The following is a 23,931-nucleotide window of genomic DNA, read 5'->3' as shown; positions in this document are numbered from 1 at the left end:
CATAAACTTCTGCGAATGCAGGTTGCTCATTGTATTGGCAAAAAAAGCAATTTAACAATTGCTCTTAAAATGTTAAGATTAAACGTTTATTTGGAATTTATTAAGCTGTTTAAATAGCAATGATTAAAATTAAAAGCCCTGCTTAAGCATGAGAGACTATTTGTTTCATTACAAATAAAAAACAACTAGACCTGAAGTTTTTTTTTAAATTTCTTTTATAATCAAAAATACTAAAATAATAAAATATGAATAAATTGTGTTTTATTAAAATTGTTGGTAGCTTGCCAAAATAAAACATCGTTTTACATATGTGGCACAGCAATATATGAAATATTATTTATATTTGATAAAAGATATAAAAACTCCTTCCTTTAAATAACATAATTCTCCCTAGCTTTGTATAATTTGTACAAAAATAGTTTTACTTTTTTTGTTCACATTATAGGAATTATAGGAATTTGTCTTCATTTTATTTTAAATGAAAGATAATTTATAATGTTGGTAGAATATGGTTAATAAAATGCAGTCGAAGTCAAGCTTTTCACCAAAATTTAACTCTCAAAACTTTTATAATTTGCTCCAGGTTAATAACTCAATTCCGCTGGCTGGGCCAATTATAATTATAGACGGGGGGAAAAGTTCATTGACCAAATCAGCTTTCCATTACCACTCGGCTGTTTTAGTTTTCCTCATGTGGCGGCTGTTAAAAATAAGGAAAACAAAAACATTTCCGCTTTTGTTTCTTTGAATTTTGACACGGTTGATGTTTGGCTGCCATTGCACATGGCACTCGGTAGCAATTCCATCCTATTCCATCCCATCCCCCAATGCCTCCCCCAATCCTCGATAAACAGCCACTGATTCAAGTGGCGGCACATGCCAACCGCTCCAACCTATTTCTACACAGAAAATAAAAATGTTGCCAGTATCAATAAAGTATGAGGTCAACAAACACGTATAAATTGAACCATTGTATAATATAAGGCCTCTATATTTTATCATAAAATACCCCAAATTTGATAAAAAACAGGTATAATTTTTTATCAATTTTTTTTCTGTGTATGGGCCTTGCAAAGTGGCAGCCACCTACGGAATCGCTCCACTTGCACTTGGAAAGTTCTCGGAGATCGGGACTCGGAGTTTGAACTTCTCTCCCCTTGATGGTATAAATAGAACTTTATGATCTCGCAACGGAACGGCACGATCCAAAACTTCAGGAATTACTCACATATCCGGCCGCTTGACTTTCAGGTTCCCCTCTATCCCTTCTATCCATCCATATACTATACACATCCATGCCATTGGAACCCTTGAGTTTCCCGGGGAATTCCTGTAAACAGGATGCAACCAGGGCTAAAAATTGGGTGCTGAAGTCGCCCTACTTCACATAAATTATGGAGCCACTCGAGATTGGAGGAGGCACATATATCTGATTCCGATCCATCACAGCGATTAGGGGATAATTTACTTAACCACATCATAGGCAATTTATTTCCCAAAAAAAAGGCGGAGAAAAGCGTTTTTGTTTTTCCCGCTTTCTTTGCTTTCCTTACATTCTTATTGTTGAATTTCGCATTAAGACGGATTCCGCTTATTTATCTGCGTAAATAATTGGACACCCTCCGGCTGTCTGGAATTTGCGGATGTGAATTCGATTCACTTGCAGATTCAATTCGGACGAGGCGGTGGCCACATAACACATAGCACAGTATTCAAGTACTACCCCTTGCATTTTACCTACGCAGAGAATAAGAAACGAACCACCCGATCTTGACGGGAGCAGTTAAAAATAAAGATCCAGGGGCACTTAACAAACTGTCATGCACTGGGAGAAAATAAGTGGCCTTAAATTACAGGAGAAACACTAATTTATTTAGCATGTCAGCATAATATAATGTAACACAAACATTTATTATAATAGACTATAAAATATTCTCTTGGAAAGGAACTGCCGTATAGGAACTTCTTGTTAAAGGACATTTATTTCTTTGGTCGAAGGCCAATTCCTTTAAATATTTTCTTTCAGTGTAGAGTTGGGAAAGGAGATTGGACCACGCAATTGCGCAGCAAGTGAGCAAAGACTACCGATCACCGAGGGTCTGGGTTACAGAGGAGTTCCAAAGGAGGGGGGCTACGACTACGGCTGGAACCAGGACGAAAATAGATTTATGGCCGCCAGTCGCGACGACGACGACTTCCAGAATCGCTGGCATGGGGTATGATACACCACACATCACACACTACACCGCACACTACACCCAATAATCCGGGCTGATCCACGGCGATTTGCTGGGCTATAAGTTGGGCGACACTTCCTTTGTTGCTCCTTTCTTCTCTTATTAATTGCCGTGATTAAAGTCGACACAAGATGTCTTTAGCACATGTCACACTCGGCGGAAGGCCTTTCCCGGGTCCAAAGCTCCGCCGTGATCGTGATGGTGATGCATGGCTATGGCCCATCCTGACCTTACCACTCAAATTGCATTTCCATGTTGGCGCCAGACAAAGCCCATCTACCCGCCATTTCCACCACTTTTCCGTCGGCCTCCGCAAAAGAATTTTCTTTGTCTTCGGTGCAGCCCACGCACTGCAAGTTGTAGAGTGTGAAAATGCGAGAAGAAGTGCGAAAAATCGAAGAATAAAGACGGAGACAGCGAAGCACCAAACAGATTAGTTGGTGAAGGGGTGGCCCTATAAATAAGCCCATTACAATAAAGATCTTTTGGGAAACATCAAAAACCAATTCGAACCAGAACCAACAGACCGCCGCTCGGCATAAATCATATCGACTATATATGTATAGAAAATACATTACGTTAGCACCCAATATATTTTGAAGAAAAAACATCCCAAAAGGGGCGACATTAAGTTCATTACGCCTGAAAAGTGGAAAATGAAAAGTGCGCGAGAGGCGACGACAACACCTGCGAGAAATCCGTTTCGGGGGCTTTCAAAGGCCAAAGGAAAACGAGAGAAAGAGTGGAAAATTCTGGGAGGAGATGGGTGTTACAGGTGAGCGAGAGTCTATTTTGGATGGCCGCAACAAGTACGCCAGCAAGGAAAATGCGAGGAAAATGCCAAATTGCATGCGACTGCGTCACTCTCCAAGAAGAGGAAGATTTGGCAGGGGAAGAATCAGCAGGGGAAGAATCCGAGCCCGAAGAAAAAGAGCAAGACGGGGGAACCGCCGGCTACAGAAGAAACTGCCCAACCACGAAGCGAGAGAATCTCTCTTTCTAGGCAAATCAGCATGGGGCAGGCGAAAAAACACACTGACACATGGGGCAAATTCCTACAGCTAAGGTCACAAAAATAGCAATCTATAGCAATATCTGAAAAATTGTAAATTTTAAAACGATTTAAATCGGTAGGTTGCTTAAAATCGCCATGATTTGAATACAGTATTTTGTAACATTCGGGATGAACAGAAATGTAATAAAAATAATTAAATTTTTGTAAAAATAAATACAGCTTCGAAATCTTAGTGCCAGTGCTCAAAAAAAAAAAATATTTCCTGTATATTATTGAAAATATGTTCCTATTATGTTGCCCCCCTCTGTTTTGCGCCGAGTAAGTGAGGTTTTTGACACTGACTGCGGATCGTTAGAAGAATTCTGCGCAGTGGTCCTGCCAGCAGGAGCATCGCCACCTCGAGAAGAGTTTTCCCTTTCGGAAAATGCAGGCAGTGCAGGCAGAAAAAAGAGTGGGGGAGAGAGCTCAGAGAGCGGTGGCATAATGAAAACATTATTTTCGATTTATTTTTAAACCGCACACACTTGTTCCGTCGCTGCCTCAGTCGGCGTCGCAGTCGGCGTCACTGCCGGCGTTGTACGTGGTTCGTTCTCGGAGTTATGTTCGATTTCGATACGATATGGTTCTTATCGTACGATACGATACGATCTACGCGAAGAGCGGCCAACAGCTGCTGGCTGTCGTCCACGTCCACGCCGACCTCCTCCTCCGCCTCCTTAAATGCCTCCGTGTCAGCTTCGTCACCTCCTCGACGTGGATGCGGATGTACACTAAGAGAAACGATGGTTACCAACAGGACATTTCAACTTTTAAGAAAATTGAATAGTTATAACAAATATATGGCTATTGAATTCAAAATTGTATATATAAATTAAAAATTAAATATGAAATCATAATATTTAATTATAAGGTATAATATTTAAATATTTTAAAATTTAATGTGCAAAATATTTGATTTGAATTTTGAAATTGAAATTTGAAATTGTAATATTTTCATAATTAAAATAACTAAAAACTGCAATGGATGAAAGTCAAAGCGAAAAATATTTAAATTGAGCACAAAATAATCGAATCGAATCGGCGGAATCGGTGGAATCGGCAGCGGCGGCCGCAAGATGTAAAAACTGTAAGTGGTCTGGCGAAGAACGCTCAGTTCTTCCTGGGATCTCGGTGCGTGCGCTCGCCTTTACGGATGCGAAATCCGTCCGTGCGACTAATTAATCGGTTTTTTGACAATTAACGAGGATCATTATCATTACCGATCCCCCGAAAAATCAGCAAAGCCATATGCGAACTCTTGGCGGGTGGTGAACATTCGTGAAAGCCATTCTCTGTGTGTGTGATATATTATTGATTTCTCATCGGCAACTGAATCATCCGTCTATATACGAGATAGCACCCAAAACTATTCAAGCTGCGTGGGGTGAGTTGGCGAAAAAAAGTGAATGAAAGGTGAAGGAAAGTGAAATGTGGGGGGGCTAATTTTTCCGTTTTCCATTTTCCATTTTCCCACCTTTCCGATTACACAATAGAACACACACCTTTAAGCATGCATAACTACATATTTGCCCAGGAACCGAAACAAGATCGAAAATCTGCTTTGGCTTTGGCAAATTGGGCCAAAAGATTCGCGTGACTGCAAATGAGCGGCGTTTTCCGATCCCCAATTGCTCAGACCCCCTGCACTTGTTAAATTAATATTATTATTTCTTTTGATATTTTGACATTTACGTGAGCAATGTTTGCATTGGCAATGAGCTTCTGAGAACGGGAAATAGTGGCCGGGAATATGTATAGTATCTGTATCTTTCCGTGTGACCATCTATATATATATATATGTATGAACATATGGATATAGCCATTGTCTGGCGGTGGTAAATGCGTAGATCCTCATGCCAATTTGTGGGCATAAAATAACAGATATATATGCAAGATCAATCTGGGGGGCTAATTATCTGCCGTGATTTACAAGTGAGACCTGCTCCTTTGTGTCCTTTTCCCGTCCAAATGTTTAAACAAATGTCCGTAAACAAAAACCGTCGGGAACTGCAGTTGAGGCAACGATTGATGAGGGCCTGCGTTCTGGGGTAAACAAAAACGGATTCCCAAATCCAAACATTTCAATCGAAGCGCAGTGGGGGTTGTACACTGATAAAAAAAACTGAGTAGTACAAATTAACATCTGCCTATTGAATTCAATACTTTATGTTCAATATAAAACTAAATGTAAAATCATAACATTAAATCCATGCACATTAAATGGCAGAATTTAATAAAACAATATTGTAATACATGTGGAAAGTATTAGATTTAAAATAGTTGTTATTGATAAGGTTTAAACTTAAATTTATTTTTGAGATACTAAAATCAGTTTCGAAAATAGTCAAGTTTAAAAATCAAATCGAAAATTATTTTAATTGAGTACGAAATATTAAGACTTTCTACGTTTTTTTGCCAGTGTATATGTGTGTGTGGTTCATGTGGTGTATGGCATTGACTCTGGACCGGGAAAAGTGGGAAAACTGGGAAATAACCAGAGGTTGAGGCTGGCGCTTCAGAATATTGTTGTTTATTGTGCATTCGCGTTGCGTTTTCAAGTTTGAACTAAAATGTAAACTATGCAAGGGATCAATGGTACTATATTTATAGATGCCCGGGGGCGAAAGACAGACGCATGTTAAGGCCACCGAAGCCACCTCTGTTGGCCATCAGCATTTCGCTTGGCCTTTTGCTTTCTGTGTACATTAATAGGACTTTGAACTCTTTCCCCGGTCCGGTCCAGAAATACGGATTTTATACGGCCAGAGATGCGCAGAATTAAAAATGCCATGCGAAGTTGAGTTAAATATTTTACCCAGTCCGTGGTCCATTGTTCGGCCCATGGAATGCCCAAGATTCGGCTGGGGGCACTAAGATGAATCATACAGTTGGTGGGAGTCTAAGCAGCTTAAATACACTGAAAAAAAAGGATGTTTTGTGAATTTAAATAATACCAAATGGTTATTTTCCAATACAAATTAAAAACTTTAATGCATTTATAATACTTTCCAGCCTCAAAGATACACTCAACAAAAAATCAGATCCCTTGATCCCTTTTTATATTAAAATATTAGTTAAATAGTACAGAAATATTAAATAATTAAACAAATTAATAACAAAATCCCTCTGCATTTATAAAATTAGTGTAGGTATGTTAATGATATAATATAATAGTAGTATGGTAAAATGATGTTTCATATGTCACGTGAAATTAAATGTTAAAGATAATTAAGACATTATTTAAAACTATAGCTCTATCCAATGTGTTTTTACTTCTCCAGCAATTTGTTCGCTCTGTAAGAAGTTCTTAGAAGGGACACCAATGTTTTTAATTAGACTTCGAATGCGAAGCATATATCGGCGATCCCTAGCCACCTTCTTCCTGTCCTGTCATCTGCGATTACCGATCTGCAATCGCACGGGCCGCGGAATAATTAATTAACGACCTGTCACAGAAACATGCGACATTTCGTATGCCCCAAGCGATTCTGACATCGGAAATATGGCACAGACATTTATTTTTGGGGGGAGGTACAAAAACATGTGGGGGGGGAATGGACATGAGGCATATGTGGGGGATATAGAAATGGCAGGATGGAGGAGGTCCACTGATCACTTGTCAGCTGTTTGCTTTTTCCCCGGCGAATTCTCAGACGTATATTATTATTGTTCTTCAGAGACTTTTTGAGTATTTCGTGTTCGATGGAAATCGGGTATTGAAATGACGTGATTAGGTAGAAAATGGCATTCATTTGAGTGCTATATTTAAATGTATACGGCAACCACCTGGGAACAGGGCCTCAGGTGGTGGCGGGGCATATATACATATATATACATATGTATAGATAAATAAATGGGCCGCAAATTGCCAAGACACAAGCTATGGATGTCTGGCGGCTTTTTGCTCACACCCACTCAAAAGGGGGGAATACAACTATAATTCCTTCATGGAAAACCACTTTCGAACACCTTTCGGCCACCTTGGCAGCAGCGAAAATTCCGCTTAATTACCGCAAAAACATTTTGATGAACTGCTGCCCGAGAAAAAAGACGAGAATTGGCAGCTAAGAAGACGCAACAGGTTGCCGATTCCGCTGGCGGGGGCGAATGGCAGATGTGTTTTGGCTAGGGTATTTGGTGGGGGGGGGGGGGTAATTCTTACCCACATTTTCCCCCCAAAGCCAAATAAAAAAAAAACTCGCTGCTGGCCTCAGGCGAAATACAGAGAATCTTAGGGAAACAAACAAAACCGAAAGCAAGAGCAAAACCAAAACCAAAACAGCCGCCGCATTATTGCTCATGACCTCCTCAAGAGTGGAGAAACCGCACCGATCTACCCATCTTAATCCCCCTTCAAAGGGGGATTTCCCCCAGATTCTTCAATGAGTTCGATTATTTAGACAATTTTTTTGGGGGTAGCAAAATAAAGGAGAAAACTTTCCCATGATAAACACACACGATCAAGTGCGAGGGATATATAAAAATTGATGGCTATGCACTCAGAAAAATACTTACAGGTTCATACGTAATTTAGAAATACAAAGAATATTAATTGGTTTTTGTATTACTACAAAGTATATTTAAGATAAAGTTTCCAAAATCTAAATGACATTTTTTTGTTCTTGACAATTTTATATGAATTATACCACAATAAATAATAATGAAATGTAAGAATTAGTAAAATAAATATTTTAACAGAATATAATTCGATAATATTTTGTATTTTTGTCGTGAAGTTAAAATAAAACCCCAAAACCAATGAAGAATTCGGTTTTATTTTAAGACAAAACTTAATTTTATGTAGAGTGAAATACTTTAGTCTCAATCAAAATTGGTTAAAAGTTATTAACTATTAAAAATGCAATTCTTTTTAAGTGCCTTGAGCACAACCCATGACTAATATAAAGAACTCTTTTCCTCTCCGTGTGCTTTAAGTACAGTAAACTATACTAGTTAAGGAATACACCTATATAGCAGCACCGAATCCCACCTGATTTTCGGCTGAGCCAATTACGTGCGATATTAATCAATGCCAAGACAACATGAACAAATTAAGCGCATTCATTTCGACATAAATTTATTTGACCACGCAAAAGAGAAGCACCACGAACCACAGAACAGCCAACAAGTGCCAGAATCAGAATCAGAATCAAAATGCAAAATGCAGCGTGTAGTAGCAGTGACGTTAATCATACGCCCCGTGGGCTCTGCTCAACCCTCAACCCCGTGCGATAATTCCTATTCTTGATTCGGCAATGATGATGATGCAGACGACTTTGGCTCACATCTCGGACTCCGAGTGTGGCCTATCGACTCTGTCCTTAATTATAAATTGATGCATTTGCAAATAAACAAACAAGAATTATGGCGTAAGCACAAGTGGAGGGAAAGATCTATGATAGGTGGGATGATAGATGGCGGCGATTGCACTGGGGATGTGCGCTGCGTTCCGAAGGGGATTCTTCGGTTCTCATGCCGAAAAATTCGATTATTGGTGTATTTTCGTGCACTTTCAAAGACATAATGAGCCACTAATTTGTAAAAATTGTGTTGAAAGCCTATAAATAATGAGGATACTAGTCTTTCACACCATTTAATTGGCTTATGGAGTCTATGCTGAAACTAGTTTTTGGGCACATAAACATTTGTTCAAGCACTTAGGATGCCGAATTAAAACTAAATATAATTAATAATAAAAATACGGAGTGATAAGGGTCTAAACAATAATCAATTTGTTTTTACGAGAGTTAATCGGCACATAAACATTTTTTATAACTCTTAAAATGGAACAACTATATTAGAAATCATTCATTATTTTGTGGTTATATTCGCAGTTAAACCTGCTATTCAAAAATATATAAACTAAGGTGCAAAATAAATTAATAAAAATGTATATATTTTACAAATGCTTAGCAGGGGCTAACTGCTACCTGAATACTATGAATTTCCCATATATCTAGGGGTTTATATTAAACTTTGACGATGTTGTGGTCTATTTTAGCTAGGTAATGACGCACCAAATGCGCATTTAGCAGGTTGCCATAATAACATTTCGCGTCTAGTCATGCTGTTTTCATCACAGAAATTCCCCAATGCCTTGCAGACATTTCACCATCTCTTCATCGCGATGACGAAGGACCAGCAGGCGACGCCCATTCCCGAGGAGCTGTACAATCTCACCCAGCTGGCGGAGGTCACATTGGCGGCGGGTCCCCTGATCACCGAGGACGAGGCGAAGCCAATGCCTGTTGTATATGCCACCTCGGACGACGACACCAACTACTACAGTCACAAGGTGTTCGATCGCAGAAAGCGACGCTGCACCATCTCCGACTCGAATTCCTGCACCAGCAGCAGTTCCAGCTTCACATCCAGCCTGCTATCCAGGGAGCACCATCATCCGGAGCAGGACGAGTTACTCAACTCCGCCTCGCTGCTGGAGGACGAGCACATCTGTCCCGAGTGCGGCAAGAAGTATTCCACATCCTCCAATCTGGCTCGCCATAGACAAACCCACAGGTGGGTAAACTCTTAATGCATACAAAAAAATGGTGTGGTTTTATTAATGAGTACTTTTGAATACTCTAGCAATTAAAATCGAAGACTAAATGTTTGTGTTTTTTTCCCTTAATTTGTTGTTCTATAGACTTTGAAACGTATTATAACAATTAAAATAGTATATGAGTTTTGAAGTTACAACTCCAAAAAGTATATGTTTTTATTCCGTGTGTATTAGTGTTTGAAGAAGGTTAGAAAATAATTTTATTTTCATCTCCCCACCAGGTCAATCATGGACAAGAAGGCGCGCCATTGTCCCTACTGCGAGAAGGTGTACGTTTCGATGCCGGCCTATTCGATGCATGTGCGCACCCACAACCAGGGATGCGAGTGCCAGTTCTGCGGCAAGTGCTTCTCGAGACCCTGGCTCCTCCAGGGCCACATACGCACCCACACCGGCGAGAAGCCCTTCAAGTGCAGCGTCTGCGAGAAGGCCTTCGCCGACAAGAGCAACCTACGCGCCCACATCCAGACGCACTCGAACACCAAGCCACACACTTGTGCCCGATGCGGCAAAGCTTTTGCCTTAAAGTCCTACCTGTACAAGCACGAGGAGTCCTCCTGCATGAAGAATCGTGGAGGGGTCTCGGGATCGGGAGCGATGTCGTCTACGGGTTCGGGTTCCACCGCCAGCAACAGACCTCCCACATCGCCCAAGCGACAGCAAACAGAGGTGGGCTTGTCTCCCGGATCTCCTACCCCAGTGGTAAGTAGTTTTATCTACCTAATACTTACAAATCATTCGTCCTTAATTCTTAAAGAATCTTAGAACGCGAATTCTTCAGCATAAGGGAACTCAAAGCATAATAATGAGCACTAAAGAAATTAACACTTAAAGAGTAATTTCCTTAGATCTTTATCCCCAAAATAATGAACACTAAACTAACACTTATCTTAGATCTCTAATCCTATATTCTAAAATAATCTAAAACGCGAATTCTTTAGAACAAGGAAGCTTAACCTACGGGAACCCAAGCAGCGAGTTCTTTAGCCCATGAAAACTCAAACCCCAAAATAAGATAGGGTATTCCGCTCACTAAAGCTAATCGTTCCCTTTCTGTTTTTTTTTTCAGTGTACCGCGCCCGATTCGGCCAAATCCACACTGGCCAACAAGCTGCTGCAGAAGGAGAAGGAGCGCCGACAGGCGGCCTTGGCCATCCAGGGCTGTCCAGGTGGCCCAGAGATGATCGCCTACAATCACTCTGCTTCCGCTTTGGAGGAATACGAAAAGTTCAAGCGGATCAATGTGATCCAGCCCACGGTGCTGCCACATAGGATACCCAGTCTCTACCAGGAGCTGCATCCCAATCCCCACCTGCCAATGGCCTTGCCCTTGGCCCTGCCCTACTCCCACTTTCCGGGCCAGACCACGCCCACTCAGGGAACACTCAGCAATGCCAGCACGCAGGAACAGCCCGTGGACTTTTCGCCCAAGAACAACTTCACACACTCGGCCAAGACGAGTCCTTTCGAGCTGACCGGGAACTATGCCATGGTGGCATAGGACAAGGATACCCCGAAATGGGACCCGGACATCAAGCAAAAGACAGCGGAGAGAACAAGAGCACTACCCAAAGCAATTCGAGTACCCACTTACACCACATCCAACTAAAGCACCCACTTTCTTACAGTAGTCAACGAATATGTGATAAAAATGCAAAAGAGCTTAAGTACCATTAGAGAGTAGACGATTCCAGACGTAAAGCTTATCGAAGGGAAGTAACTCCAAGGAGGATGACGAGGTTATACACCGTAGATATTTAGAGAGACAAGGTTGGATCGATCGATCGATCGCCGATCGGTCCCCATTTGATCTTCACTTAGTTGTAATAAGAGACTTCTTAGAGACTTGCCAAGAACAGCGACAAAAAACCAAATGTAACCAGTATTTTTTTATAGCACATACGGACGAGAGTTATAGCATCCCAAATCCAAATCGATCGAAGAACACCGCAGCAAAGCTACAAACTTTACAAACACATACTCACCTAGCATTATGATTTTACAATCAACTAGGAAAGATATCCAAAGATATTTCACACACTTACTAACCCCATTAATCACTTCGCATTAAGGCATTGATCGGCTTCCTGCTTCCGGCACGGAAGTCGGTCCAAAACGAGAGAATTTCTAGTCTTTATCTTTAAATTCAGCGCGCACATCTGACGAATGGAGGTGATATGGGGGTTCCCCGATCCCCCAATCTCCTCCATGCTGTGTGCGTGGCGTTATTTTAAGCACTTTACGGCCGCATGTGGTGCAATAATTGACATAACCGTAACACTAATTAGCCTCTACCACATCTGTGTATTTTATTACAACGTTTCGGAGAGATCGCTTATTATTTTGAAGTCATCTAACCATTTAGTTTTCGAGAGACACCCACTGCATTTCGCATACTCAGCCCAACTCGACTCGATTCGATTAACTCCGATTCGACCTACAGCTAATCGCACCAAAGATATATCTATTTAGATGCATATTACCTTTATATACTCTTACTTACCATATACACCAAAAGTTATACTTATATATATATACACGTATACGTAGCTCTAAACTGTATTATAGATTTGCACATTAATTCGAATTAAAAGAGAGATCCACTGATCCCCGCAAAAATAAAAACGGAAATGTTTTTTCTTTGGAAAATGAAATGTTAACTATACATTTTAAAATTTTAAATCCTTACATCAAAGAAAACAAACAAAAAAGAATTGATTTGAATTTATTAAACAATTTATCTCTAAAGTTTACCTTTGGGTAACCTTTTAACGAATTGATTTTTACAAATCGGGGTCACCAACCTTATCTCAACTAATGCTTTAGTTAAACACTTTAAAAGTGAAATGTAAAGTATTGCGGTCAGAAGTATTTAAGCAACTTATTTAGTTTAAGTTGTTAAGGCGGTAACAATTCTGCGAATTAAAACCAACAAATCGGGGTCACCAAACATAGTTTTCATTGAACCATTTATAAAAAGTTTGCTGCCAGCAGTATTGAAACAATTTATTAAGTTTTAGCGGAGGAAAAAAGATTCGAGAGACTGTAAATTTGGAGAGCCCGGTTTTAATGTGCCAAATGTGAGAGTATAAACGTGAAAACGCAAAACGTGAAACAGGTAAAAACAAAAAGTAATCTGTTCAGTTAGGAGTTGGGGTTCTTCCTTGGCGAATCGCGTAGACCAAAGCCCATGCCCAATCGCGAGGCCGAGGTGCTCGCAGATCCCTGAGAGCATGGAGAGACCACCTTGACGACGCCTGGCTCCTCCTTGATGTCGCCCACAGATTCCACGGCGGTTTTGCGCTTGCCACCGCAACGCACCACCAGATCCTCGTAGCTCTTGTTGTGGAGAAGGCAGACCAGAATTACGGTCATATTGTCGCCACCCACACCACTGGCATGGCCATCCGGCGCCAGGCAGCGGCTCATCAGGTCCTCGCAAATGCCCTGCGGCTCCTGGCCCTCGCAAATGCGCCGGCGGACAAACTGACAGACCTCCGAGCTGGTCATCACATCCCAGATGCCATCGCAGGCGAGGAGGACGAACTCCCAGTCCTCGGTGATGTCCCGGATCTCCACATCCGGATTGGCCGTCACGATCTGTTCCTCGGGGCTCTTCAGCAAGTTCTTCTTGTAGACAAAGTCACCGAGGGCTCGCGACAGAGCCAGATTGCCGTTGACCCGATTGAACTCCACCCAACCGCCGCCTGCCAAGATGCGCTTGGTCTCCGCCTCGTCATTGGGCTTATGGTCAATGGACAGAGCCTGGACCATTCCGGAAACGCAGGCTATGGCCCGCGAATCGCCCGCATTGGCGCAGTACAGGCGCCGCTCCCTTATGAGCACCACCACTGCCGTAGAGCCCGCACTCTGCTCCCCAACCGATCCATTGTGCAGCATCTCGCGGTCAAAGTCTAGAAAGGCCCTCTTCAGGGCCACCTCCACGCCATTGTCCCTGTACTCCGGCCTCTTCGTCACGAACTTGTGCAGATGTTTGCCCGCAAACTTGGCCACCGCCGCTCCACCATGTCCATCGTACACGGCAAAGAAGGCCGCCTGAGGATCCTCCGGCAGTGACAGGATATGGGTGTGGGCATCCTCCATCTCCACGCGCCATCCCTGCATGCAACTGGAGCCCACGCGATACGCGGCATTTGCGCAACAGGCCGAATCCTTGGTGGTCACCGGTTCCGACAACGTCTGGCCCATGATGAACTTAAGGAACGAGTAAGCCATCGAGTTCGTCGGCGTGCGCCAGATACTCACTCTGGTATACTAGCCCAACACTCGACCTCAGTTGCGTTGCAGTTGTGTTTAGCTTTTTCTTCGGGTCAACCTTTTAGGTTAGCGGAGTTTCGGGTTAGCGGAGTAAATAACTGTAGTCTGTATGGGATCGTCCAAACAATATTTTGGAATTTAGCCGACTGGCTAAACAGTGCTTACTGCGCTTCGAGAAAATTATTGATGGATTGCGATACGACCTCTATTCTCTTACTTTTGTGAAGTAAATTTTGGGGTGCAATAAAATTATTCCATATTAAAATGGTCTCAAAGCTTTCGCAAAAATTACTTATACCACACGTTATGTCAGTTAGAACAATTTTTGTTTACTTTAATCTAATGAGCAGAGTCTAAAACGCATGTTTCCCAACAAAATATTATAACGTTTCCAAATAAAAATAAAATGACATTAGGTACCTAATTTTGACTGATATTTAAACCGTCATTTAAAATGCATGTTTCTATATAATGATTGGATACTTTATTTTTTAAATGAAATGATAATGATAAGTAATTAATAATTATTTAAGTATCGAAAGGGCGCTTAATTCAAAAAGTTTTCGGTGTGCCCATTTGTATTACGCCTTAAATCCCTTTGTTATCGATATCGACATCTGGTATATTTTTTGGCACAGTAAATCGGGATGACATTTAAAGAGTATTTTATACATTGGTTTGTTTTTGTTTACCCCATACTGTTGGTGCTCCGAAATTTCTTAGATTTTTTTTGGATTCTTCAAATCCGGGAATTGTTACAAATGTCACACCGCCACCAGGACATTCCCATCCGTCCGCGTTATGGGTACGTGGACGACCAGAGCGGCCAGACAGAGGGCAATGGAAGATCCGGAGCCACGCCCACCTCGTACACGGAGATCCCATTTCTGGCCCAGTATCCTGGCGAAGTGCCGGACCACATCCTGCAGGATCTCACGCCCACGGCGGCGGGTAATCCCAGAATGATGCCGGGAAACTCGGGCAAACAGGGACCAAACGGCGAGAGCTATGTGAACCTGGACTCTGGCGAGGATGACGACGGTGCCGAGGAGGATGACCCCGAGGAGGAGGACCAGAGCAACTCGAACAGCAACTCCAGGGACAGTCACTCGGGGGACCTGCAAAGGCATAGACTGAAGGCGGACAGCAGCAGTAGGATCGGATGCCTCAAAGTAGCCCCGAAATTCTTGACAAGATTACCCTCCTTTTGCAGATCTGCCCTATGAACTGGAGGGAGCCAGTGACTCGGATGGCATGCGTCACTTTGTGGCCCACGATTTGGAGGCCAAATTGCGGGAGGGAGTGGCCGCCTCCACGGACTACTCCTCGGAGCACACAACGCCCTCCACTTCCATGGGTCCGGGAGCACCAGTGGGCCTGGGAACGGGCCTGGGTTCATCCGGTAACGGCCTGCTCACCCGGAGATTCTTGCAATCCCGCAATGTGCCCGAAGTGGATGGCAGCGTACTGAGCGACATTGAACTGGAGGCCCAGTATCTGGCCACCTCGGTGGACAATCTGCTGGAGAATCTGGGCAACCTGCTGCACTCCATCTCCTCCATAACCGCCGACAACGTGGAGGTCCATCGGAATGCCGTCAACAAGCTCACGGACACGCTGGATGCCAACATCAAGTGCCAGTACCAACTGCTGGCCAAAGCGGAGGAGATCACCAAGTCGATGAAGCCCACCGAGCAGCTGGGCCAGCGCATGTTAGTGTGTTTTTAATCTTTGCCAGACTTTCGAAATCTTATGTTCGTTACCTTCCACAGCAGGGAGATCAAGCGGCTGGTGGACATGTTGGACAGCACCATGTAGATGAGAGGTTCCTCTGCCATCCTGTGATCTGTGCAATCAAAAAGATCTTGTGTTTCTAGTCATTCCGTAAATACATTTAAACATTTAAACAACAAATTGAGGACTCCTACAATTTTAACAACAAAGGAAGGTAGCTTTAACAAGCTCTTACAAACAGGAAATATTTTATAAAACGATAAAATTAAATCTTTAACTTTTAGCTAAAAATGTAAATACCCTCTGCAGATTTATAAAAATATTTTCACTTGTCAAATGTACTTTGCAGTGGGCTTTCTCATTCAAAAGATTTTAAGTAAAGTAGTTTAAAATCAGGATCATCCTCACAGCTTTTAAAATTCGTGTAATTTCAATATTAAGAGTTTCTTAAAATTTGTAAATATTGTTTATATATTTAAACATACACCTTTCGCTTAGTATAATCGTACTTCTTGACATGCATTCCTATAGCTTCTCCACCTTGGCCTTAATTATCCTTAGGGGATCCACAGGACGATCGTTCTTGTCGGTTTCCACCATTCCAATCCGCTTGACCACTTCCATGCCGGTGTAGACCCTTCCGAAGATCGTGTGCTTGCCATCCAGCCATTGCGTGGGCGCCAAGGTGATGAAGAACTGGGATCCATTGGTGTCGGGTCCTGAATTGGCCATCGAGAGGATGCCCGCGCCCGTGTGCTTCAGATCGCCGTGCAGCTCGTCCCCGAATTCCGATCCGTAAATGGAGGTGCCGCCGCGTCCCGTTCCCGTGGGATCGCCGCCCTGGATCATGAAGTCCCTGATTATGCGGTGGAACACCACATTGTTGTAGTAGCCCCTCCTCGAGAGCTCGGCGAAATTGCGGCACGTGTTGGGGGCATGTTTCCAGTACAGCTCCACGGTGATTTCACCCATGCTGTTGGATAAAAAAATATTTTAAAATAAGTACATATATAATGAAAAAGTCTTGGAAGGGAATCTAAATGTTTTCTAGTTTTAGCTAAATATAACTAGCAGTCAAGATTAAAACGGAATGTTCTAAACATTATAATATCAATTATAACATATTAATCAACTGTATCGGGCGGGCCCTGTCACAAAAATATTTTTGAAGTACTATTGAAAAGGTAAGATACATATTTTGACATTATTTCCTAGCAAAAAAAAATTAACAACATTAAATAGTATTTTTTTATTGTTATATTGATGTATTCAGTATGACATTACTGTAGTAATACGTCTACTGCATCGAGCGTGCACTGTACTTTAAATGTCGCCGATTTGAGATCAACAATTTTGTTTCGCATAACCCACCTAGTTTCCAGAGTCACGAAATGCGGCTGCCAGGCCTTGTCGGGAATGCCCACGGAGTTGCCAGGATCGGTTAGGGACAGCATTTTCAATTATAGTTTGCCAAATTCACGAATTTACGGGGACAATTAAGGATTTGTTTACAAGTTGCGAGTGTGTGACCGATTTTACCTGGTAACCCCAAAATAGATAAGTTTCCTACCTCTACAGCTGACTTTTCGTGGTACCAATCATCGATACTTCATATACAACTGCGATACTTTTTTGGTTTTAATTTAATTTTTGTTAAAAAAAAGCTTTATGTTCTTAAAATACTACAAATAAATTTTTGTTTGGCGTTTGAAAGAGTATTATATTTTTTAATAGCTAAGTTTTTCCATCTTGTCTTATTAAAAATTTGATTTCAGCAGAGACATAGTCAGCAATAACTGGAGCGATACTTTTTGGAGTGACCATTTATTTTAAAATGATCAATATTTAGCGAATACATAATCCAAAAAGTTAGCGATTACATACTGTTATAAATATATTGACAAAAACATCGATACATCGATATCAGCATCGATGTTGCCATCGTCGTTTCTCCCATCTCTACCTCAAAATTCGACGAGACGTAAAAAAACGCGGACGCAGCACAACGCAAAATCCGTCGGGCTCGCGAGAAAAAAATACAATAAATCCTGTGTCTGCCTGTGCGTGAGTGAAAAAACGCGAAAAGAAAGAAAGGGAACCATGGCGAGTGTTTTTTTATAATCAAATTTCCACAACACTTTAAACATAATCGTAAATGAAGCAAAAAGTAAGCGAAATATGAAAACTAATTTCCCCGAGTATTCAAGCCTGTAGTGTGTGTGTGAGAGAGAGCGTGTTTTTTTTGTTTGCTGTGCTGTGTTGTGTTTGCTGAGAGAGAAGCAGAGCGAAAATGAATTGAAAACGATGAACTCAAAATAGCGCACAGAAGAGAGAGCGAGTGAGGCAAAAAAAAAAAAAGAGAAACAATATTCAATTGCATTTTTAACTTGTTTTCGTTTCGCCATGGAATTGTTGCTGTACTTGCTTATGTTAGCAACAATTTATTTACAGGGTACCCTGTGTATAATTTTATTATTTCTCTGTTGGGGGCGGTTTCCATATGGGAAGAGTCGATTTTACCACTGTTTTCGTTACATGCGGGTGCGGGACTTGTTCTCTTCCCCTCTCCCTTTCCAGTGTTCAATTAAGGAAATTCCCTAGCCAAAGAGTCCCTGGAATATTAAAAATAACAATCCAAAATAAAAACCAATTAGTTTCGTTAAGTTTAGAATTAAAATTTTATCAAAATACATCTATTATTAGAAAAAATTAACTATTGGAATTTTTTTAAGTTTGTGATATTTTTACTTCTCTGAAATATTTAAATATATTAAGTAACCAAAACATAATATTTAATTATTTATATATAAAAAATCTTTTTAATAAGCTAAAAGTCTATTGAAATCTAAAACATAAAATTAAAAAAAAACATATTCTGGTGAATAAAATTAAATAAATTGATTAACAGACTCTTTGTTAAAATAAACTTTAACATCTTACAAAAAATCATGGACTGTTAAGGATATTTGCTCAATTTGTCTTTTTAAGCAAGACGAATTTTGTTTAATTCACATACATAATTATAAATACTCTTGTCCATATTTAAAGTTTGCTAAAAGTTAAGATATCACAATTTCTATTAAATTCAATAATTCAAAAACCGTTATACATTTTCATGTGAGCATTTAATATAGAAAACAAGGATACTACCTGCGTTTATTCAGTCGGAATGTTCTGCAAAAAAATAAGTCCATCTAAGGTTTGGGAATTCTCCCACATTTGGGACTTTTTTTTGCCTTGGGTAATTTTTATTGTTTGGGATTTATTGCCAACTCTTTTACTTTGGCATTAATCAAAACAAAAGAAGAACAACAACTGGCGAGCGGAAATGGAAATCACTCCTTGTTTTCGTTGTTCCTCTTTTTTCGCTCTTTTATCCCTCTCATTTATCCTCCTGTGACGCTGCGTCATCATAATCATCAAACTGAACGGCGTTTGTCGATTCATCAAAGAAACCGCCGCCGGCTGCTCTCTCTCTCTCTCTCTCCTTTCCTCTTTCTGTCGCAGCAGCATGTGAGAGCGTGCTCATTCATGCACAGGATACCGAAAGAGAGAGACAGAGAGAGTTCTCACTCTCTTTCTTTTTCCTCATGGGTTTTATTTTTATGTAAATCATTTAAAGGGAAATTGTTGCACAACTTTAACGAGGCGTGAGTAGGGTGTGGGTGGTGGGTGTTGGGTCACCCGCTTGTGGGTTTTCCCGGCTTAGCCCCGCCCCCACTTTCCCTTCGCCCACTTCGGCAGCTGTCAATTAGAGCTTACAAGGAAAAAAGAAAAACTCGAAGCTTCCATATGTTAGGTGTCCCTCCCACGATTCTCCACCTCCAACAGCTGTTGGAAAGTTTTCCAAATGAGATTACGTGCGGGGAAAGTGGAGAACCGGGGGGTTTGTAGCTTTATTGGCCTGTAATTGATGCCCAGGCTGCCAACCGACCATATTGCTGATTGAATTGTGGCGAGGACAGCCCAGAAGACTGCTGACGTCGCCACTAAAACCCGTTTAGCCTTCTTCTCGAGTCTTCTGTGGGGGAACCCCCGGGGACACAGACTCGTAAAACTCGCATCCTGCAGAGCCAAACAAAATCCAGAAATCCATTTGGAATATTTGAGATTTTTTTGTTAACCCTCCAGTACATAATATCTTAATTAGCCACACGAGACCATTATTTAAATACCAATTATACAAAATGGAACCTCTGGTTTATTTTCACAAGAATGCCGACAATTTAATCAGAAACTTGTCAGCATTACCTTGATTATGGCGCGTGGTTTTCAACGAATTCTTCACTTTTCACCCTTTCAATATTTTCCAACCAAAGTTTGATCAAATTATTCTGTTGTGCATGCTGGAAACCATATGTTTCCTTTTGATCCTTTACGGGGAAACCAAAGTTTTCCTCTAGCCACCTTGTAACCCTTTCTCCCGTAAAACTATAACGGTTTCTTGGCTAAGCTAAAAATATGTTTCACCCACACAACCGTGGAGATGGTCTTGTTCTATATGTGTGTAATTAAGTCTGCCCAAGACGCAAGTTTTGCTACTGCGTCTCATTTTACCCGGCGGCCGCCCAATGAAACCACTTTGCCCCATTCGCACATCAGAGGCAACCCCTTTTCTCGACCCACCGCAAAAAAAAACTATTTCACAAGGTGCCCCTTTGCCGGTTCTTGGCCTCCCTTTGGGGCTCTCCTTCCCTTTCTTTTGGTTTTTGCTGCCGACGCAAATCCTTACGTGTCAAATGGAGCCCCTCACACTTTTGGGTGGCGCCCGAGGTGGGACATCCACGTAAGCAATCAAGCTATAAACGAGCGCACCGACCAAGCTATACCCCTCATATCTTAACACAAATTTAATATAATTTACTGACTCTAAATATAATGGGTTAAGTAAAAAAATATTAGAACGTGGGAAGTACATATGTTAAGTCATAACAATTTAGTATAAAACATTTTTTGACTAGCTTTGGGAATACTTAGGGAAATAATAAAAAAGCTGAAAATAATTAAAGGGGCGTTGATTTATGTAGAGGCGAGAAAAGACCGTGCTAGGATATTGTTAAATTTTGAAGCTAAGGTCTAAAGTATAACCACAAGCTATTGAAGTCCAAATGAAATATGAAAAAAATACAAATAGTTTTATTGGGGTCTAAACTGTACCATATATCCTCATAGGAATTAATGGGTTGATGATATGTATTTATTTACTTTAGCGGTATACATATAAAGGGTGTGCTTTCATCTTTATATTAAATAATATTGCCAATTTTTAGAGCTTAAGCCCAAATGAAACGCCAGGATATAACACGGTAGCAAATGAAGGAAAAACCAAAACAACAACCACTGCAAAAGAAAGCAAAAATAATTTCGCGATTTGTCCCCCGGGCAGAGCTTAAAAAAAAGTCGCAGATTGAGCGAGGAGAAAAGGAGGCGGGGGGAGAAAGGGGCGTCAGGAAGCGAGAGAAAGAGACGGGGGCTTGCGCAGGCGCCCGGAGAATCCGAGAAAGAGCGAGAGGTCCGCCGCTCTCTTTTTTCGGGCTCTGTGGCAACAAAGTTTCGGTGCCTCCAGTCCCAAAGTGCCTCAATTCTTCGATTCAGAGTCTCCACAAACGGCTTCGCGAGCGGACGTTGTAGCCATAGAAGAGATACAGCTACAAAGCTGTTGAGGAAGTACCAAGATATATATGTGCACAGGCATATGTGTGCGTGTGTGTGGAAGCTGCTGCGAAAAAAGGTGCAAAACAAATTAAAATGCATAAATAAACACACCAGACTCGCTGGCAGGTGTTTGTGAACGTGTATTGGTGTGTGTGCTGGTGCGGTGAAATATTACGAAAGAAAACCTTTTATGTTTTGCAATTTTCCTGCAAACAAATCAACAAACATAAATATTAATTTTGGTTACACCCAAAATGAGATGATGATGATGGACAATACCAACAACAGCAACAACAAGAAGCTGGGGAACTTGTTTTTATGCCCGGTTTCGTATTTCGCCCTCTTCTTCTTCTTCTTTGTTGTTGACGTCTGCGCCGGGCGTCGCTGCCGACGTCGACGTTGATAACTAAATAGTCATAGTCATATTAGTTAGTTAGTTAGTCAGTGTTTATAGGGTATTATAATTCAAGATAGTCAAAATCTTAAAGATTTTATTGATTTTTATCGTCTCCACTTGCGCCGAACGAATTTATTTATTATGGCTAATTGTTGAACTTTCGCTGTCTTATTGGATTCACAATGTGAATAGCTAAATGTTTAACTTTTACTGTTTTCTGTGGTTTGCAGATATAGTTTCTTATAAACGATTTTTTACTCAACATTTTGGTAGATGTTAAAAATGTAAATTAATAAAAGTTTTCTAGAAAATACCTTACCTACAATCATAGTTTATATACTTTCTTATTGGTATAGTTTGAATTGAAGATATAAAAAAATATTTACTGTGTATCTTCAGGATCCATTTACTCTGCATTTTTTATACGCAGCAGCTGCAAAACAAAAATCCATTCAATAACACTTCCTGTCCCTTTTCCACTCACTGCCCAATCCATTAATAACTTTGGAACCGGCTTTTTGTTTGCTTTAATTCGTTGTTGTTGTTAATGGTAATTTTTATATTTTCGTTCTTTTTTGTGTTTATTTTTTTGGGTTTGGTAACGAAAGTTGCCAATTAGGTTTAATTTCGAGGGCTTCGTAGAATTTTTAGCAAAGTGCGTAGAAAAGGGTTTGTCTGTGTGTATCCGTGTGGGCCAGAAGTGTGGGAGTGTAAGTGTTGTTTGTGTACCAGTGCCAAGTGCGTAATCTCCAAAATGCTTTTTATTGTTGTTTGTTTATTTCGCTCTTTTGTGGTTCTCATTTTTCGGCACCAACATTTGGTTGCCTTTTTTTATAGTTTCCTCTTTTTCACACCGTTTTTTGCGTAGTTTAAATGCTGAATCAAGTGGAGAAATCATAACAACTACAGTCAACTCTAGAAAAAGAAAATGAGTGTTTTTTAAATAAATAAATTACTACAATTATGATTTATTTATTGTATGATATATAACATAATAATATCAAGACAAAACTCTATCAAAAATTATTAGTTCAGTTTATTCGAAATTCTTTTCAACTGGCCTTCCCTGTTTATATTAATAGTACAATTTGTTTGTGTTTCTTGGGCAGCATATTTGAGTGGAATTTTACAAAAACTAATTAAAATAAAAATATATAAATGTGGAGCAGGTGTGCGAGTGTTTGTATGTTATTTTTGTACGTGATTTGTGGCGAATTTTATTCGAATGCTATTTATTTCCATACTAATCGCTTACCTTACTCTTACTCTTTACTTTCAGATTCTCTTTTAATTTGGAATAATTGTATTTGTCTTGAAACAATATATTACTGTAAATATATCTTCTTCGTATAAAATTTTACTCACAAAAAAAGTCTTAAAATATTGGAATTAAATTTAAAATTTCAAAGAGGTCACTTGAAAAATCAGTAGTAATTTTTGCCACGTTTTGTACAAACATAGTTTGTAAGAAGGCAGAAAAAACTGGAAGAAGGAGCCCAAATGCCATCCAACTGAGTAAGAGGGAGAAAGCCGAATACGACAGACTGGGACAGCATGCGCCAATGAAAACGTCTCACCATCCAAAAACGTCCGATTTCGTTGACTACGCCGTTGCCGGGGGCGGGGGATCCGGATTCTATCCGGGATTTGGAGCGGGACTATCAGCCAAGGCGACGTCCTTCTACGGCGATCTAACGGTGACGGCAACTGTGGACGGGACGCGTCACCAGCAGGAGCAACAGCAACAACATCAGCAACACCAGCGGCAACCTGCAACATCGACTTTGTCGGCAGCTAACAGCAAGCGAAAACGTCAGACAGGTGAGTTTTGCATAGATTTAGTTAATAATTAATAAGTTATTCCAGTAGCATATTATAAAAAACAGGTAGTAAGTTGTGATAGATTTTCAGTTTTTTAATTGTATAATTGGGGATCGAGCAAGAGAAAAGTAACAACAGATTACATGTTTTTAAATATATGACAATCCTAATAGGAACTTGGAAAGATTGGGTA

General features: G+C 40.8%; 5 protein-coding genes across 7 annotated transcripts in view; 3 read left to right on the top strand and 2 right to left on the bottom strand.

The window, feature by feature from the left end:
* Positions 1–4,422: 4,422 nt before the first annotated feature.
* On the top strand, positions 4,423–12,478 carry LOC108145668 (protein snail homolog Sna). The gene is made up of 4 exons (XM_017271222.2): positions 4,423–4,675; positions 9,395–9,810; positions 10,075–10,555; positions 10,923–12,478. Exons 2-4 carry the CDS (start codon positions 9,419–9,421, stop codon positions 11,352–11,354), a joined length of 1,305 nt encoding a protein of 434 aa, XP_017126711.1. The 5' UTR covers positions 4,423–4,675; positions 9,395–9,418; the 3' UTR covers positions 11,355–12,478.
* Positions 12,479–12,838: 360 nt separating this feature from the next.
* Positions 12,839–14,298, bottom strand: LOC108145729 (probable protein phosphatase 2C T23F11.1). Its single transcript, XM_017271292.2, has 2 exons — positions 14,120–14,298; positions 12,839–14,068 (listed from the first exon to the last, which is right to left on the bottom strand). Exon 2 carries the CDS (start codon positions 14,060–14,062, stop codon positions 12,998–13,000), a length of 1,065 nt encoding a protein of 354 aa, XP_017126781.1. The 5' UTR covers positions 14,063–14,068; positions 14,120–14,298; the 3' UTR covers positions 12,839–12,997.
* Positions 14,299–14,792: 494 nt separating this feature from the next.
* Positions 14,793–16,045, top strand: LOC108146461 (BLOC-1-related complex subunit 6). Its single transcript, XM_017272474.2, has 3 exons — positions 14,793–15,283; positions 15,345–15,843; positions 15,904–16,045. The coding sequence occupies exons 1-3, from the start codon at positions 14,893–14,895 to the stop codon at positions 15,947–15,949; spliced, it is 936 nt and encodes a 311-aa protein (XP_017127963.1). The 5' UTR covers positions 14,793–14,892; the 3' UTR covers positions 15,950–16,045.
* A 267-nt stretch (positions 16,046–16,312) lies between these two features.
* On the bottom strand, positions 16,313–17,430 carry LOC108146462 (peptidyl-prolyl cis-trans isomerase-like 1). Its single transcript, XM_017272476.2, has 2 exons — positions 17,237–17,430; positions 16,313–16,838 (listed from the first exon to the last, which is right to left on the bottom strand). Exons 1-2 carry the CDS (start codon positions 17,317–17,319, stop codon positions 16,391–16,393), a joined length of 531 nt encoding a protein of 176 aa, XP_017127965.1. The 5' UTR covers positions 17,320–17,430; the 3' UTR covers positions 16,313–16,390.
* Positions 17,431–17,829: 399 nt separating this feature from the next.
* The window catches only part of LOC108145832 (homeodomain-interacting protein kinase 2), a 41,751-nt gene continuing 35,649 nt past the window's right edge, over positions 17,830–23,931 (top strand). For 2 of the 3 annotated variants that reach the window (XM_017271442.2, XM_017271440.2), the window contains exons 1-2: positions 17,830–18,032; positions 23,197–23,738. In XM_017271442.2, coding sequence (XP_017126931.2) covers positions 23,480–23,738 — 259 coding nt within the window. In that variant the 5' untranslated portion in view covers positions 17,830–18,032; positions 23,197–23,479. The remainder of the gene's footprint in view (positions 18,033–23,196; positions 23,739–23,931) is intronic. The other variant, XM_017271441.2, reaches the window with a different exon arrangement.

Source organism: Drosophila elegans, unplaced genomic scaffold (assembly GCF_018152505.1).
Source record: "Drosophila elegans isolate 14027-0461.03 unplaced genomic scaffold, ASM1815250v1 contig_208, whole genome shotgun sequence".
NCBI classification, from domain to species: Eukaryota; Metazoa; Arthropoda; class Insecta; order Diptera; family Drosophilidae; genus Drosophila; species Drosophila elegans.
The sequence above is the reverse complement of the archived record's forward strand: the minus strand, read 5'-3'. Positions and strand labels throughout refer to the sequence as shown.

Bases quoted from the DNA above. Each gene is read 5' to 3' on its own strand.
- LOC108146461 (XM_017272474.2), top strand. From the start codon at position 14,893: ATGTCACACCGCCACCAGGACATTCCCATCCGTCCGCGTTATGGGTAC. The intron at 15,284-15,344 runs GTAGGATCGGAT...CTCCTTTTGCAG, and splicing joins ACTGAAGGCGGACAGCAGCA to ATCTGCCCTATGAACTGGAG. The intron at 15,844-15,903 runs GTTAGTGTGTTT...TACCTTCCACAG, and splicing joins GAGCAGCTGGGCCAGCGCAT to CAGGGAGATCAAGCGGCTGG.
- LOC108145729 (XM_017271292.2), bottom strand. From the start codon at position 14,062: ATGGGCCAGACGTTGTCGGAACCGGTGACCACCAAGGATTCGGCCTGT.
- LOC108146462 (XM_017272476.2), bottom strand. From the start codon at position 17,319: ATGCTGTCCCTAACCGATCCTGGCAACTCCGTGGGCATTCCCGACAAG. The intron at 16,839-17,236 runs GTGGGTTATGCG...TTTATCCAACAG, and splicing joins TTCGTGACTCTGGAAACTAG to CATGGGTGAAATCACCGTGG.
- LOC108145668 (XM_017271222.2), top strand. From the start codon at position 9,419: ATGACGAAGGACCAGCAGGCGACGCCCATTCCCGAGGAGCTGTACAAT. The intron at 9,811-10,074 runs GTGGGTAAACTC...TCTCCCCACCAG, and splicing joins CGCCATAGACAAACCCACAG to GTCAATCATGGACAAGAAGG. The intron at 10,556-10,922 runs GTAAGTAGTTTT...TTTTTTTTTCAG, and splicing joins CCGGATCTCCTACCCCAGTG to TGTACCGCGCCCGATTCGGC.